The sequence below is a fragment of the Scyliorhinus torazame genome, chromosome 11, assembly GCF_047496885.1.
Source record: "Scyliorhinus torazame isolate Kashiwa2021f chromosome 11, sScyTor2.1, whole genome shotgun sequence".
Classification (NCBI taxonomy): Eukaryota; Metazoa; Chordata; class Chondrichthyes; order Carcharhiniformes; family Scyliorhinidae; genus Scyliorhinus; species Scyliorhinus torazame.
In genome coordinates this window covers 2,156,558-2,175,053 of record NC_092717.1, presented here as the reverse complement: position 1 = coordinate 2,175,053, position 18,496 = coordinate 2,156,558, and the positions used below count along the sequence as shown (strand labels likewise).

Genomic DNA, 18,496 nt, shown 5'->3' with positions numbered 1-18,496 from the left:
TGAAGGTGTGGAGGGGGCGGACGTCGGGGCATATGTGAGCACGATGCTGCACTCGTTAATGGGAGCGGAGGCCCCGACGGGTCCGTTGGAGGTGGAGGGAGCATACCGAGTTATGGTGCGAGGATCGAGAGCAGGAGAAACTCCCAGAGCCACAGTGGTGAGATTCCTCCGTTTTAAGGATAGAGAAATGGTCCTTAGATGGGCGAAGAAAACTCGGTGTAGTAAATGGGAGAACGCGGTGATCCGCGTTTATCAAGACTGGAGTGCGGAGGTGGCGAGAAGGAGGGCGAGCTTTAATCGGGCCAAAGCGGTACTTCACAAAAAGAAGATAAAATTTGGAATGCTGCAACCGGCAAGACTGTGGGTCACATATCAAGGGAGGCACCACTACTTTGAGACGGCGGATGAAGCGTGGACTTTTATTGTAGAAGAAAAATTGGAATGAGTGGACTATGAAAATGAACGTTTGGACAAAGTGGTGGGGCGAATGGGGGGGGGCGAAGAGGGGTTTTATGTTTTAATCCTGCGGTATGGTAACTTTTCTCTCTCCCCCAGGTGGTGATGGGGGGAGGTGGGGAGGGAGAGGAGATGGGGCGTTGGCCATGGGAGGCGGGGCCGAGGGAGAGGCGCGGGCTTGGTTCCCGCGCTATGATAACTATGGCGGGAATAGAGAAGCAGGAAGGAGGGGGCGTCGCACGGTGCGAGCCGTGATCACGGGGGGAAGCCGAGGTCAGCCAGAGTTTGCTGACTTCTGGGAGCAACATGGGGGGAGTAATTACGCTAGCGGGGGGTCTAGCGGGGGGGGGGGGGGGGGGGGGGAAGAGGGGGGAATTACTGGGTTGCTGCTGCTGGGGAAAGGGGGGAGTGGGTACAGGAAAGGATGGGCGGGGGGGCACCGTCTGGGAGAGATACAGCTGCGTGGGAACTGGGTGAGAAGCTGGAAAAAGATGATGGCTAACCGGCAAGGGGGGGGGGGGGGTGGGAAGCCCCCCAACTCGGCTGATCACGTGGAACGTGAGGGGGCTTAACGGGCCGATAAAGAGGGCACGAGTACTCGCACACCTTAAGAAACTTAAAGCAGATGTGGTTATGTTACAGGAAACGCACCTGAAACTGATAGACCAGGTTAGGTTGCGCAAAGGATGGGTGGGGCAGGTGTTCCATTCGGGGCTGGATGCGAAAAACAGGGGGGTGGCTATATTAGTGGGGAAGCGGGTAATGTTCGAGGCAAAGACTATAGTGGCGGATAACGGGGGCAGATACGTGATGGTGAGTGGCAAATTACAGGGAGAGATGGTGGTTTTGGTAAATGTGTATGCCCCGAACTGGGACAATGCCAACTTTATGAGGCGAATGCTAGGACGCATCCCGGACCTAGAGACGGGAAAGCTGATAATGGGGGGAGATTTTAACACGGTGTTGGAACCAAGGCTGGATAGGTCGAAGTCCAGGACTGGTAGGAGGCCGGCAGCAGCCAAGGTGCTTAAGGATTTTATGGAGCAGATGGGAGGGGTGGACCCGTGGAGATTCAGTAGACCTAGGAGTAAGGAGTTCTCGTTTTTCTCCTATGTCCATAAAGTCTATTCACGCATAGACTTTTTTGTGTTGGGTAGGGCATTGATCCCGAGGGTGAGGGGAACGGAATATACGGCTATAGCCATTTCGGATCATGCCCCACACTGGGTAGACTTGGAGATAGGGGAGGAAACAAGAGGGCGCCCACCCTGGAGAATGGACATGGGACTAATGGCAGATGAGGGGGTGTGTCTAAGGGTGGGGGGATGCATTGAAAAGTACTTGGAACTCAATGACAATGGGGAGGTTCAGGTGGGAGTGGTCTGGGAGGCGTTGAAGGCGGTGGTGAGGGGGGAGCTGATATCAATAAGGACACATAAAGGGAAGCAGGAGAGTAAGGAACGGGAGCGGTTGCTGCAAGAACTTTTAAGGGTGGACAGACAATATGCGGAAGCACCGGAGGAGGGACTGTACAGGGAAAGGCAAAGGCTGCATGTGGAATTTGACTTGCTGACTACAGGCACCGCAGAGGCACAATGGAGGAAGGCGCAGGGTGTACAGTATGAATATGGAGAGAAGGCGAGCAGATTGCTGGCACACCAATTGAGGAAAAGGGGAGCAGCGAGGGAAATAGGGGGGGTGAGGGACGAGGAAGGAGAGGTGGAGCGGGGAGCGGAGAGAGTGAATGAAGTGTTCAAGACATTTTATAAAAAATTGTATGAAGCTCAACCCCCGGATGGGAGGGAGAGAATGATGGATTTTTTGGATCGGCTGGAAATTCCCAAGGTGGAAGAGCAGGAAAGGGCGGGACTGGGAGCACAGATCACGGTAGAAGAAGTGGTGAAAGGAATTAGGAACATGCAGACGGGAAAGGCCCCGGGACCGGACGGATTCCCAGTTGAATTTTACAGGAAATATTTGGACTTGCTCGCCCCGCTACTGACGAGGACCTTTAACGAGGCAAAGGAAAGGGGACAACTGCCCCCGACTATGTCAGAAGCAACGATATCGCTTCTCTTAAAGAAGGAAAAGGATCCGCTACAATGCGGGTCCTACAGACCAATTTCCCTCCTAAATGTGGATGCCAAGGTCCTGACCAAGGTAATGGCAATGAGAATAGAGGAATGTGTCCCGGGGGTGGTTCATGAGGACCAAACTGGGTTTGTGAAGGGGAGACAGCTGAACACGAATATACGGAGGCTGTTAGGGGTAATGATGATGGCCCCACCAGAGGGTGAAACGGAGATAGTAGTGGCGATGGATGCCGAGAAAGCATTTGATAGAGTGGAATGGGATTATCTGTGGGAGGTGTTGAGGAGATTCGGGTTTGGAGAGGGGTATGTTAGATGGGTGCAGCTGTTGTATAGGGCCCCAGTGGCGAGTGTGGTCACGAATGGACGGGGATCGGCATATTTTCGGCTCCATAGAGGGACAAGGCAGGGATGTCCTCTGTCCCCATTACTGTTTGCACTGGCGATTGAGCCCCTGGCGATAGCGCTGAGAGGTTCCAGGAGATGGAGGGGAATACTTAGGGGAGGAGAAGAACACCGGGTATCTTTATATGCGGATGATCTGCTACTATATGTGGCGGATCCAGCGGAGGGGATGCCAGAAATAATGCGGATACTTGGGGAGTTTGGGGATTTTTCAGGGTATAAATTGAATATGGGGAAGAGTGAGCTGTTTGTGGTGCATCCAGGGGAGCAGAGTAGAGAAATAGAAGACCTACCGTTGAGGAAGGTAACAAGAGACTTTCGTTACTTGGGGATCCAGATAGCTAAGAATTGGGGCACATTGCACAGGCTAAATTTGACGCGGTTGGTGGAACAGATGGAGGAAGATTTCAAGAGATGGGATATGGTAGCATTGTCAATGGCAGGGAGGGTGCAGGCGGTTAAGATGGTGGTCCTCCCGAGATTCCTCTTTGTGTTTCAGTGCCTCCCGGTGGTGATCACGAAGGCTTTTTTCAAAAGGATAGAAAAGAGTATCATGGGTTTTGTTTGGGCCGGGAAGACTCCGAGAGTGAGGAAGGGATTCTTACAGCGTAGTAGGGATAGGGGGGGGCTGGCACTACCAAGCCGCAGTGAGTATTATTGGGCCGCTAATATTTCAATGGTGAGTAAGTGGATGGGAGAGGAGGAAGGAGCGGCGTGGAAGAGATTAGAGAGGGCGTCCTGTAGGGGGACCAGCCTGCAGGCTATGGTGACAGCCCCATTGCCGTTCTCACCAAGGAACTATACCACGAGTCCGGTGGTGGTAGCTACACTGAAGATTTGGGGACAGTGGAGACGACATAGGGGAAAGACTGGAGCATTGGGGGGGTCCCCGATAAGAAACAACCATAGGTTTGCCCCGGGGGGAATGGATGGGGGATATGGAATGTGGCAAAGAGCAGGAATAACGCAATTGAAAGATCTATTTGTGGATGGGAAGTTTGCGAGTCTGGGAGCGCTGACGGAGAAATATGGGTTGCCCCAAGGGAATGCATTTAGGTACATGCAATTGAGGGCTTTTGCGAGGCAACAGGTGAGGGAATTCCCGCAGCTCCCGACACAAGAGGTGCAGGACAGAGTCATCTCAAAGAAATGGGTGGGGGATGGTAAGGTGTCGGATATATATAGGGAAATGAGGGATGAAGGGGAGACTATGGTGGACGAACTAAAAGGGAAATGGGAAGAAGAGCTAGGGGAGGAGATTGAGGAGGGGCTGTGGGCAGATGCCCTAAACAGGGTAAACTCTTCGTCCTCGTGCGCCAGGCTAAGCCTGATTCAGTTTAAGGTATTACACAGGGCACATATGACTGGAACACGGCTCAGTAAATTTTTTGGGGTGGAGGATAGGTGTGCGAGGTGCTCGAGAAGCCCAGCGAATCATACCCATATGTTCTGGTCATGCCCGGCACTACAGGGGTTTTGGATGGGGGTGACAAAGGTGCTTTCGAAAGTAGTAGGAGTCCGGGTCGAACCAAGCTGGGGGTTGGCTATATTTGGGGTTGCACAAGAGCCGGGAGTGCAGGAGGCGAGAGAGGCCGATGTTTTGGCCTTTGCGTCCCTAGTAGCCCGGCGCAGGATATTGCTAATGTGGAAAGAAGCCAAGCCCCCGGGGGTGGAGACCTGGATAAATGATATGGCGGGGTTCATAAAGTTAGAGCGGATTAAGTTCGTCCTAAGGGGGTCGGCTCAAGGGTTCACCAGGCGGTGGCAACCGTTCGTCGAATATTTTGCGGAAAGATAGATGGGGGAAAAAAGGCAGCAGCAGCAGCCCAGGACTTGGGGTGGGGGTGGGGGGGGGGGGGGGGGGGTATAGCCTGTGACAAGGCAGTTGCCAATTAGGGCTAGCTTTCATTTTTGTTATTTAATATTTATTTATTTGTTGTTTTTTGTTTATATAAAAAAAGGTCATTATTATCTGTATTGTTATAATGTTGTGTAAAGGATGCACAATGTACTGTGTTGGTTGACCAGAAATTTTCAATAAAATATTTATTAAAAAAAAAAGAAATGAGTAATAAATACTCATATCCCCCAAACAAATTTTTAAAAACACATATTCCTATACTTCTATTTGGGCTTTTGAAAGTGCTTTCAAACACTATTCTTTGAAATAAATATTAATGCCAATTTTGCCATCAGCGATATTCAAAAGTGAATTCATCCATGCTTATGAATGTTCCAATACAGTTGCCCCAGACGTGATTTCTCAAATGCTCTTCTTGCCAATCTTCTGGACTCCCTCAAAACCCTGCAGCCTGCATCAAAGGACCCACCTCCTTATCACTTCACATCCTCTCGCTCCTGGTCAACCAACACGCCGAGTTCAAAATACTCATTTTTATTTACAATTGCACAACTGCTTTGTCCACCCACCACCCCAATGCATAGTCTCTGATCCATCTAACCCTCACCCCCTCCCTCTCCCAACTTCAACATGGGCAACAGGATCACCATCAACTTTCTACTCTCTTCCTTTACAAGCCTCACAACATTTTTTCAGGCATGCGTTTGGTTATCGCCCCGAATGTTCGCCCTGTCAGTGCTTCAAAACCTTTGCTAATATTAAAAACGCTGCAGAAGTGCAAGTGGTTGTTAGAATGGCAAGAAATTACTAATCACTGCACTTTATACATTCTCCTGCAGCAGGAGTCAATTCTTTAAAAGAGATTTAAAATATGGGTTAAGACCAACTGCAGAAAGCTGGTGGGCAGCACTTCCTGGATCCTTTCCTGTTTTGTCTGGTGGGGCACTCCTACTTGATTCACTGTGTTCTTTCACTTAGTCCGTGCTGCTAAACGTCCAGGCAATCACAGGAAAACACTGCTGCATGGAATAACATAAAGCTTCTCTTTCAAATTCTTCATGGACTGAATATTAGAATATTATTAAACTCTCGGGGAAAAGGAAAGCATTTTTAGGTAGCATACATTTTACCAGAATTTGAAAAAAAAGGGATCTATTGATAAAAGCATGCTGACAAAGAGAGCAGATTTCAGATAAGTGTTTTCTGAAAGTCTGATAGAATTATTACACAGATGAGTTCATCAGCACTAGTCTGCTACATTGCAACACTGAGCATGAGACAGATAGCCTCCAACTCAGGAAAAATATCGATTCTAGACATCAAAGTCATCAACTCTTCATTTTCTATGACAACACAATGCAATCTACTTGAACAATAATGAGTACAATCCTTTTTTATAAAGCATACTTTTTGAAAGTATTTTTATTCAGCAAATTTTCAAGAATTTTACAACACAAAACAACTCCATAAAAGCCCACCAGCCCCCCCCCCCAAAACCCCCCTCCCTCAACAGCCTCCAAATGATGAACAACCCCACCAATTGTAGAACCCATCACTCGCCCTCCTCAGCGCAAACTTCACCTTCTCGAAGGTCAGAAACTCCAGCATCCCCCCCCCCCCCCCCCCCGCCACACCGAGACACAGGGTGGAGAAGCTGACCTCCACCCCAACAAGACCCGCCTACGAGTGATCAGCGAGGCGACGGCTAAAACATCTGCCCCCGCACTCGCCTGCAGCTCTGGCCGGTCCGACACCCTGAATATGGCTTCTAGGGGACAGGGCTCCACATCCACATGTAAAACCCCCGAAATGGTGCTGAACACTGTCCTCCAAAACCTTTCCAGCTTTGGGCAGGACCAAAACATATGCACATGGTTCACAGGGCCCCTCCCACACCGCTCACAAACGTCCTCCACCCACTCGAACAGCCAGTTCATCCTAGACTTTGTGAGGTGCGTCCTGTACACTACCTTCAGCTGTATCAGCCCCAGCGTCGCACACAAAATCAAACCATTTCCCTTCCGCACTCGCAGCACAGACCGCCCTCCAGCACTACCCCCAACTCTTTCTCCCACTTCGCCTTAACAACTCCCCCCCCCCAACCAGGACACCCCATCCTCCTCCAAAATCCTCCCGTTACCCCCCCCCCCCCCCCCCCACAACACCCAGTCCTCCAAAATCCTCCCATAAACTGCCGAGATGACCCCCCTCTCCAACTCTCCCTCTACAGCGCCGCCTCCAACAATGGGGAGGCAGGCGCTAACGGTAACATCGGAAAGACCTTCCTCACAAAGTCCCACACTTGCATATACCTGAAACTTTCCCCCCCGCGCCAGGAGAAACCTCTCACTCAGCTCCCCCAAACTTGCAGATCGCCCTCCCAGGAACAGATCCTTCATTTCTTTAATCCGCCCCCCCCCGGCTTCAACCCATACTTCCCACTAATTAGCATTCCCCCCCTGACCCGCCCCCCACCGTAAAGTGCTGTCTAAACTGCCCCCAAATCTTCAACGTGGCCACCACCACCTAAAACGTGGCCACCAACACTTCCCTGGAGCCAACAGGAATGGCGCCGTTGCCAACGCCCCGAACCTCGACCCCCTGCGAGAGTCGCCTCCATCCTCACCCACAAAGCAGCCCCATCCCCCCTGCGCCCTGCTCCAACCCCGCACTTTCTCCACCCAATAATAATACAACAGATTTGAGAAGCCTGCACCCTCCTAAACCTGGTCACCTTCTCTGCCCAAACAAATGAGATCAGCATGTCCACCCCCCTGAAAAACGCCTTGGGCAAAAGGACCAGATATTGATACAAGAACAGGAATCGCGGCAAAACATTCATCTTTACTGCCTGCACCCGGCCTGCCAACGACAGCAGGAGATTGTCCCACCTCAGCAAACAGCCTTCACCCTCCCCACCAAGCTAGTGAAGTTAAACTTCTAAAGCCCTACCCAATCCCAGGCCACCTGCACCCCCAAATACCTCAAATGAGACGGGAGGGGAAACCACAAAATACTAATTTTCCCCAAATTCAGTTTGTACTCTAAATACAAGGACAGCTTATGTTGCACCCGGCCCCTCACTATCCCCTTCCACAACCCCGAGCTCCTCAGTGCAATAGCCAAGGGCTCTATAGCCAATGCAAACAGAAGGGGGGGGGGGAAATGTGGGCCATCCCTGCCTCGTACCCCGGTGCAATGCAAAATGTCCTGAGTTCATACTGTTTGTGCGCACGCTCGCCATCGACTCCTTATATAGCAGCTGCACCCACCCCTCAAACTCTCGCCCAATCTCAAATTTCTCCACTACGGCCATCAAATAACTCCACTCCACCCGATCGAACGCCTTCGCTGCATCCAAAGCCTACCACCACCTCCGTCTCCCTCCCCTCAGCCGGAGAAAGCATCACATTCAGCAACCTCCTCACATTCAAGGACAACTGTCTTCCATTTAAGAACCCTGTCTGATCTTCCCCAATCACCTTTGGGTGACACCCTTCCACATTAATGCCAACATCGTGGCATCTACATTCAGCAGAGATATGGGCCGATACGACCCACTCTACCGGAACCTCGTCCTTCAACAGCGAGATGGAAGCCTGTCGCATAATTTGTGACAAGACACCCCTAATCATCGCATCCTCAAACATCCCCACCATCAATGGCGCCAACTTGTCCTTAAATCTTTTATAAAGTTCAACCATAAATCTATCGGGCCCCGCATGCTTCCCTGCCTGCACCCTGCGATTGGCACGTTCACTTCCTGCTCCCACACCGGCTCCTCCAACCCTGTCTCTTCTCCCAACCCCGGACACTCCAGCCTATATAGGCTCCGAACTATACAGGTCCATTTAAAGTTCTCAAACACTAATACTGTTCCGGAGTCACCACAACTCCCCCGCCTTATCCCGTACCCGAACTATCTTCCTCGCCACGGCCTTCTCCCCATATTCCTAGACAGCTCCCCCGCGCCCTTCTCAGCTTACTCACCGCTTTCCCCGTGGACAATTGGTCAAACCTCACCTGCAACTCCTTCCTCTTTTCCAGGAGACCAGAGTACCTCCCATCCATCTCCAAAATCTCTTCCATCAGTAGTTGCCGTTCCTCCCTCTCCTCCCTTTCCACTTAACCCAAAAGAAAATCACCTCCCCCTCCCCACTGCCTTGAAAGCCTCCCAGACCACCAAACCTGAGACCTCCTTCGTGCAATTATACCCCACATACTCCTCAATCACCTTCCCTATACTGACAGAGAAGCTCCTGTCCATCAGTAACCCCACATTCATTCTCCAACCCAGTCTCTGGGCTGTCCTCTTCTCCAAAGCCACATCAATTCAATGCGGAGCTTGATCCAAGGTCACAATTGGCAAATACTCTGACCTCTTAACCCCAGCCAACAGCGCCTTTCCCACCACAAAAAAGTCAATCCTCGAATACACCTTGTGCACCAGAGAAAAAAACGAATACTCTCGGTCCCTTGGGTAAAAAACCTCCACGGGTCCTCTCCTCCCATCTCCCTCATGAACCCAGCTAACGCCTTCGTCCCCAACTGGGTCAGTGAGCATGGCTGGGACCTGTCCACCTTTGGTTCCAGTGCTCGGTTCCAGTCCCCCCCCCCTCCGAGATGGCACCCAACGCTCTCTTCACAAACCCAATATCGGCCCAATTGGGGGCATATACGCTTGTCAGTCCCAACAACCTCCGCTCCAACGCGCCCGTCACTATCACATACCTGACCCCCTGATCAGCCACCACCTTCTCCATGCTGAACTTCACCCTCTTGCCCACCAATACCGCTTACCCCCCCCACCCCGAGCCCTGTGAAACTCCAAGTGAAACATCACATTCATCCACCCTTTCCTAAGCCTCACTTCATCCTTCACCCTCAAATGGGTCTCCTGCAGCATCACCACATCAGCTTTTAAACTCTTCAAGTATGCTAAAACTCTTGATATCTTCACCGGCCCCCCTAACTCCCTCACATTCCACGTCACTATTCTGACCGGGGGTCTCTTTGTCTTACCCCCCCCTACTTTGCACCATCACGATTACCCCAGGTTCTGCCCCTCCGGCCAGGCCCGGCCCAACCTTTTGTTACCTTTGAACCCCCCCCCCCAAATCCCCCCATCCACTTCCTCTTGCAAACACCTCACCCAGTATCGATCCCCTCTCCCCACCTTTCACATCTCCCAGGTCCATTGAAACCTGTTCAACCAGGGTCCAATGACCACAGCCCCTCCCCCAACACACTGCCATTCATGGTGGCCTCTACCAGCGGCCTCCCCTCCTCCCATCCCCCCTCCTCAGTAACCCGGCCCCACAGACCCCAACAATCCGCCACCTCTCACGTATTAAAGAACAATACAAAACCACGCCCATACAAAAAAGGAATAAAACCAAAACCCAATACACATGTGAACCCCCCCCCCCCCCCCCCCCCCCCCCATTGGAGAGTCAGAAAACCAAAATCCCAATCAAATAGAAAACCCTCCATTAAGAAAAAACACCATCCCCGTCCCACAACCAAGTTCAATTCCCAGGTCTTCAATCTTCACGAACGCCTCCGCTGCTTCCAATTTCTCGAGTTGTGAGTCACTCCCAACTGCGCAGGGAGGACCACGCCAAATCTCACTCCGCTGGCACACAATCCTGCCGTCACCCGTCCAAAGGTATGCCCGCCTCACCAGCTCCGCCATCAGGTCTTGGTATATTCGTATAACACGTCTTCCCACTTCACATCTCGCCCAGCTCAAAATCTTCTCCTTCATGTGGTAACTGGGAAAGCAGACTGTAACCGCTCTTGGTGGCTCATTCACTTCAGGCTTCGGCCTGAGTAACCGATGTGCCCTGTCCCAACACAGAGCCGGAGGATTCTTCCCCCTCCCCCATAAACTCCGCAAACATCTTTGCAAAGTACTCAGTCCGCCTCAGGCCCTCCACCCCCTCAGGCAAGCCCACGATTCGCAGATTTTGCCTCCTTGACCTGTTCTCCAGGTCTGAGCCTTTCTTGCCCTCTGCCACCCTCTGCAGCTCTTCGCCTATCGAGGTGAACTGGTTGCTGTGTTGCGACAGAACTTCCTCCACCCCTTCAGCTTCTCTCCTTGCTCCCGCACCTCGACCAACGTCTTTAACACTGCCGCCTTTACCGGGGCAATCGCCTCCACCACCCATTCCTTCATCGCAGTCATTATCTCCCTCCGCAGCACCTCCATGTGGTTGGTGAACTGCCTGTTTAACTCCCCTAACATCACCTCAGTCAGAGTTTTCACTGTGAGGGGAGCAGCCCCACCCAGAGGCCCAGGCCCCGCATTCTTTCTTCCTACCGGACTCACAACTCACTCGACGAGGGACTTTCACTCGCCCCCTTCTTTCCAGCACCCTTCTTCTGGGTCTTCGACGTCCCCCACCTTCCTTATAACTTCCCACACCAACTCATTCACAAACTACCCCTGAAACCGGGCATAAAAGTCCAAAAACCAGAGTCTCTAGCAGGAGCCACCCAACGTGCAACTTCTACCTTTATGTCGCCACCGGAAGTCGTAAAGCACACTTTTTGACAAAAGTAGTCACATCTGTTGAAAATTAAATTAAATTTTGCCATCCTTTATGCAAACAGACTAGATAAATCATCTGAGCAAGAAATGTTACTGAACAGTTTATAGTGAGGTGATCGTTAGTGCTATTACACAGTAGTGTAGAGAGCAGGACAAGCAGAGCAGTTGTTTGGAAGCAAGAAAGCATTGTTTTAGATAGCGCATTGATCAGAAGATGCTCAAACAGGAGGTCAACTCTTGCACCCGGCATTATTCAGGCTTCAGGTCGGAAAGTGCAGCTGTTGGTAGGAAGGCAGGGACCACAAAGCAGCCAATTAGGATCAACCCAGAAAGACTCCCCACTTTTATGTATGGCTCACAATGGGGAATACTCAGTAAAACTAAACCGAGTTATTGTATTGTAAAAAGAAGAATGTCACTAATCTTACTGCCTTCTGACACCAGCAAAATTGAGCAATGTGACAAATGACTGTCCCCATTTAACTTTCCTACGGAATACCCAATGATGACCAGTGGAATTCACAAACCAGGAAAAGCCTGGGTACAAACATCCAATGAGAGTGTGTCTCCCAGTGAGCAGTCCAAAATTGCAGCCCCTCGAGAGCTCAAAGAGAATTAAGCATCTCATCATTACTGGGATAATACCGGGCTTAGTTATGAATGTCACGCATGTTGCAACAAATCATTGTGACTACATTTCGCTTTAAAACTAACAAATAAATGAATGCTATTCCATTAAAATGCAGGGGAAGTTTTTGTTTAAATTAAGGTATGGTTTTGCAAGTTCATTACACTTTCAAAACCGTCCAGCTCAATATAGCAATATCTAGGGTGCAAAACGTCATGGAGAGAGAATACTGTCCAGTATTTATTTGTTAATTACCTTCATTTTAGCATTAATTACACCATCAGCACAGTGGATAAATGTTGTTATAAACTGGTGGTGGAGGGAGGCGAGTATTAGAGAATACTGTAGGTTCAGATGTGTGGAAATGTAACCCTGTAAACAAATCCAAGTGATTTTCAACTCATGATTAATGTTACTAAAAACTATTTTGTGTTCAAAATATTGTGTACAGTTCTCAAAACAACAAATGCCATAAAGTGTTAGCCTACCTTCAGGGTTTCGTTCTGGTTCCCAAAGAAAGCACAAAGGAAAATAGAACAAAATGAGCAACATGCCAGCGACCGAGACTAAAGCAGAAATTAACCTCCTCCCAGAACTGTCTCTGTTCTCACCTCCTACTCCCTCATTCCTTCCTTTTGGCTTTTTCAGTGTCACAAAATGAGTTAAGATGGAAAAAAGAAACTTTAGATTTGACCCATTTATCCTCATCCAACCTTTAATACTCCCATATGATTAATGTTTATTACAGTCACATTAACAAAACCTGAAGGGTCAAATTAATGCTCGGGCAGCAGAGTGTTAATGTAAGCCTACTTGTGCCAATAAGATAGATTATTATACACGAGCAATTTTATTTCCGTAGTTTGTTGTTAGATTTTGCCACTTATACCTTGGCATTCCAGTATTGTATTTTGACATCATGCTTCATGTATTTTCACCAAGGTTTTACCTGAATGACGGAATATTTGCCAATGTCCTGTTAAATACAGCCAGGTATCTTCTGCTGAGAAGAAGTTAGATTTGAGCCTGAGTGCTAACAGAGGTTTATGAAATGACTAAAGGCAATTGTGCCAACCCGATTTTATGCTACTATTTTTGGCGCTAAAACCTCATCACAATGGCTTGCCTCAGAACGGGTGAAATACTCGATTTTTAAACGCAATGTACTCACTCTAATTGCAGGTAGGTTCGTAATTCAAAAACATCCCCGTCATATATAATAATAGTAAGAAGTCTTACAACACCAGGTTAAAGTCCAACAGGTTTGTTTCGATGTCACTAGCTTTCGGAGCGCTGCTCCTTCCTCAGGTGAATGAAGAGGTAGGGCAGGGGAGTGTCCCCCCCCCCCCCCAAATTTACAGTAAGACTACCACATTGAAAGATGTAAATCCTAACCAATGACACAGATTATTAATGGAACAGATTGAGTCTGAAGACCACATGGTGCCCGTCTTCTCTGGTCCCTGAATACGTTCCTGGACTGTGGAAAGATACTGGTGGTCACTCAATAGTAATGACACGTGAAGCTCAGCAGCTTCAAAAGACAGTTGCACAATTTGCTACGGCTGAACAGTAATATGACCAAGAAATGACATCAATCTTAGCAGATATCGGAGGTTAACCTCTGTTTATTATAATCAGGCACATTCAGCAAATGAGCTGCTCGCATTCCCATCAGGAATGTTTCAAATTTGTCATAATCATCTACAGGACTGAAAACTCCAAGATGCCCAGGTTCCTCGGGCAGGATTCTCCCCTACCCGACGAGGCGGGGGGTCCTGGCAGCGAGGAGTGGCGTGAACATCCGGCATCGGGCCGCCCCAAAGATGCAGAATCCTCCGCACCTTCAGGGGCAAAGCCCTCCCCGGAGTGGTTTGCGCCATGCCAACCGGTGCCGAAGGGCCTCCGCTGGCTGGCGCGAGTTGGCGCATGCGCGCGAGGGCCAGCGTGTGCTGGCGTCATCCCCGCGCATTCGCAGAGGTCTTCGTTTCTGCACCGGCAATGGCGGACCGCTACAACCGCCCGTGCAGAAGAATAGAGTGCCCCCACGGCACAGGCCCGCCCGCGGATCGGTGGGCCCCAATTGCGGGCCAGGCCACCGTGGGGTCACCTCCCGGAGCCAGATCCACCCCCCCCCCCCCCCCCCCGTACCCCAGAGGACGCCCGTGCCGCCAGGTCCCACCGGTAAGGACCTACTCCAATTTACGCCGGCGGGACTGGCAAAAAATGGGCGGGACTTCGGCCCATCGCGGGCCGGAGAATTCGGGCGGCCCCGGGGCCCATTGAGTCGTGCCAGTCCCCGTCATTCTCCGAGGCGGGCGGCGTGATTCACACCGGGGCGATTTTTGAGGGGCCGGAGAATTCGGAGGACGGCGGGGACGGGATTCACGCCGACCCCCGGCGATTCTCCGACCCGGCGGGGGGTCGGAGAATCCCGCCCCTCTTCCTGTTCACAGCTGGCCACAATCGAATTCCAATCCAGTGGCAACACTCAGGTCATGGAAACAAATAAGACGGCACTCCGGACTAACCGAGATGTCCACATACCTTGGGTCATTCCCTCTCGGGAGTTGCAACTTGTCCGTCAGTTCTCCCAATATTCCCACCATCTGCAAAAATCACAGGTTCACTCCAGCAACAATGGATGCCTCCTTCAAATGGTGGAGACAGAACAAGGGGACACTGGCGGTTAGGGCCATGTACAAGCCCCCAGAGGTGGACCACGCCCACAGGTCGCTTCGACAGCAGCCCAGAGCCGGGGAATCTCCACGGGCGATGATTGTGAAGTTCCACAAATACCAAGATAAGGAACGGATCCTGAGATGGGCAAAAAGTGCGAAAGGGTGCAAGTGGGAGGGATATCCTATCTGCTTGCACCAGGACATTAGGGTGGACCCAAGCCAAGCGCCCTGCAGAATTTAACAGCGCCAAAATTGCCCTCCACAAGAGCAAGGTGCGGTTCGGCATGCTCTACCCTACTGGGCATAGGAGTAATATTTGGACACCCATGAGATAGCCCAAAAATGTGTCCAAGACCAACAACTTAGGCAGACAGTAACAGCGCGTGTGGGCGAAAAGTGGTATATGAAGGCCAAGAGAAAGAAACATAGGAACGAATGTGAGCAGAGATGCTGAGAGGGCGAGGGGGGACACATGGAACATGAGGAGCCTCAACGGGCCGGTGAAGAGGTCCAGAGTTGAAGCCCACCTTAAGAGTCTGAGGGCGGACGTAGACTTCATACAGGAAACACACATGAGAGAGGGGGACCGACAGAGGGTAAGGAAGCCTGGGTGGGACAAACATTTCACTCGTGGTTTAATACCAGGACGAAGGGGTGGCCATATTAGTTAGGAGGATAGCCATCAGCGACGGGCACAGTGATGGACCCGGGGGGGGGGGGGGGGGGGGGGGGATTTGTTATGGTTAGCGGGACCCTGTAAGTAGCCCGGATAGTTTTGGCAAATGCCCCGAACTGGGACAACACAGAGGTCGTCAATAAAACGATGGCCAAAATCCGGGACCTGGACACCCAACAAGGGGGGGGTGACTTTAACTGTGCACAAGACCTGACATTAGACAGATCAAACCCCAAGACAGACAACGTGTCAGACATGGCCTGAAAATTGAATGCCTTTCGGGGGGGGGGGGGGGGATATTCGGGGGGGAAAGAATTTGGGGGAAAAGAGTTCTCCTTCTTCTCCCACATGCATAAAGCCTACTGATGGATAGACTTTTTTGTGGTTGGGAAAATGGTGCTTCCAGGGGTAACAAAGGCAGAATACTCCGCGATTGTAATCTACGACCACGCGCCTCATTACATTGACGCGAGGGCCCAACGCCCCCCATTGAGGCTGGATGTAGCTCTCCTCGTCGATAAGAATTCAACACTAAAATAGCTCAAGCTAGCAACGATTCTGTATCCTGCAACCAGAATGGGGAGGTCTCACCCTCCACGTTCTGGGAGGCGCTGATCAGGGGGGAAATTATAGCTTATAGGGCCATTAGGGACAGGAAGGAAAGCGAAACCAGGCAGCGGCTGATCGACTCCGCACTGGATACGCCACAGCCCCAACCGCGGAACAGCTGGTGGAGAGGAAAAAGCTGCAGATGGAATTTGACCTGCTCTCCACACGGAATGCAGTCAGTCCACCAGCTCCACCAGGTATGGGGGCCTTTTACAAACATGGAGACAATGCCAGCCGCATGCTGGCTCACCAGCTAAGAAAACAGGCGGCCGCAAAATAGTTAGCTCAGTTCAAGGACAGTAGCAGACCCAAACAATATCAATAAGGCCTTTACGAATTTTTACCGAGAAGGGGGTCTCGGGGATGGAACAGTTCCTCAACAGACTGGATATACCGGTGTTGAGGGAGGACAAGAAACAAGGACTGGAAGCACCACTAGGACTGGGCAAAATCGTGGACTGCATCATCTCCATACAATCAGGGGAAGCACCGGGGCCGGATGGGTTCCCAATAGACTTTTACAAAACATTCTCAGCAGCGCTGGCCCCACACCTGTGGGAGATGTTCAATGTTCATGGGGCTGTTCAGCACAGGGCTAAATCGCTGGCTTTGAAAGCAGACCAAGGCAGGCCAGCAGCACGGTTCGATTCCCGTACCAGCCTCCCCGAACAGGCACCGGAATGTGGCGACTCGGGGCTTTTCACAGTAACTTCATTTGAAGCCTACTTGTGACAATAAGCGATTTTCATTTCATTTCATTTTCATGACTCACCGTCTAACGTGGCTCTGCCGTCAACGCTGGCACAGGCCTCGATCTCGCTCATCCCCAAGAAAGACAAGGACTTGACAGAGTGCGGGTCATACAGACTCATCTCTCTCCTAAACACTGACGTGAAAGCTCTGGCAAGGTGACTGGAGAGCTGCCGGCCAGATGTGATCGTGAAAGATCAGACCGGGTTTCTTAAAGGAAAACAAGTAACAGCGAACATCACAGCCCTGCTAAATGTAATAATGACCCCCATCCGGGGGCAGGACACCAGAGGTGATCGTCTCCCAGGACGCTGAGAAAGCCTTTGATCAAGCAAAATGGAGGTGCTTGAACAGTTTGGATTCGGAGAGGGATTCATCAAGTGGATGAAGCACCTGTACAGCACGCCTAATGCGAGCGTGCGGACAAATGCCACCAGCTCCGATACTTTCAGCTGCACAGGGGAACGAGGCAGGGGTGTCCGCTATCCCCACCCTTGTTCGCATTACCATTTGAGCCACTGTGTGTTGCCCTTAGATTGACGGATTGGTGGACGTGCATCCGAATAAGGGGAAGACAGCAAAGAATTTCACTCTATGTGATGACCTGCTCCTCTGTGTCAGACCCCTAGCCAATATGGGAAAGATAACCGGATTCCTCAGAGAGTTCAGCACCCTCCATGCTGCTTAATGTCTGCACTGTCCGGCTAGCCCTCAGCGCACCACTTCGGCTCAGTGTCACACCCAGTCTTTCGTGCGTAACATTCAGTTAAAAATAAAATTCCAATTAAAGGGCAATTTAGCATTGCCAATCCATCAACCCTACACATTTTTGGCTTATAATAATAATAATATTTTTTAGTGTCACAAGTAGGCTTACATTAACTCTTCAATTAAGTTACTGTGAAAAGTCCCTAATCGCCACACTCCGGTGCCTGTTCGGGTACACAGAGGGAGAATTCAGCACGTTTTGGGACTGTGGGAGGAAACCGGAGCACCCGGAGGAAACCCACGCAGACCTGGGGAGAACGTGCAGACTCTGCACAGACAGTGACCCAGCCGGGAATCGAACTTGGGACCCTGGAGCTGTGAAGCAACAGTGCAAATAACTGTGCTACCGTGAGTTGTGGGGGTGAAACCCACGCAGACACGGGGTGAATGTGCAAACTCCACACAGACAGTGACCCAGGGCCGGGATCGAACCCGGGTCCTCGGCGCCGTGAGGCAGCAGTCCGCGTGAAGCATTCATAAATAAACCAATTGATAGCGCACACCAAAATAAATAAATATGATTTGATCACCATTATGTAAACGTGGCTGCAGAAAGGCAAGCATTAGGTCCTGAATATTGAGGGGGTATATGACACTCCAAAACAATAGGAAGCTAGATAAAAATGGAGGGGCAGCATTGTTAATCAGAGATGGCATTGGTGCAATTATTAGAGATGACCTTGGTTCAGGAGCTCAGTATGTAGAATTAGTTTGGGTGGAGATGAGGAATAATAGGGGAAAGAAATCACTAGTTGGAGTGGTCTAGAGGCTCCTAACAGTAACCACAATACAGGACAACATAGACAAGTGCAGTGCTTGTGATAAGCGGACGGAAATAACCATTGGTGACTAAACTACATATAAACTGGAAAAATCAGATTGGTAATAATAGCCAGGACGAAGAGTTCATAGAATGCTGTCCAGATAGTTTCTTACAGCAGCAGTTTCTCAGAGTTCTGGAACCAACCAGAGAGCAGGTTATATTAGACTTGTGTGATGTGACAGGATTAGTTAATGAC

At 50.6% G+C, this 18,496-nt stretch overlaps 1 protein-coding gene across 2 annotated transcripts in view; it reads right to left on the bottom strand.

Annotated features, from left to right (window-relative positions):
- bbs9 (Bardet-Biedl syndrome 9) overlaps window positions 1–18,496 on the bottom strand; it is a 597,963-nt gene that overhangs the window by 488,883 nt on the left and 90,584 nt on the right. Inside the window, exon 15 of one of the 2 annotated variants that reach the window (XM_072466853.1) lies at window positions 12,482–12,496. The exons of the other annotated variant lie outside the window; for it this stretch is intronic. Coding sequence (XP_072322954.1) covers window positions 12,482–12,496 — 15 coding nt within the window. The remainder of the gene's footprint in view (window positions 1–12,481; window positions 12,497–18,496) is intronic. 2 annotated transcript variants of the gene reach the window in all.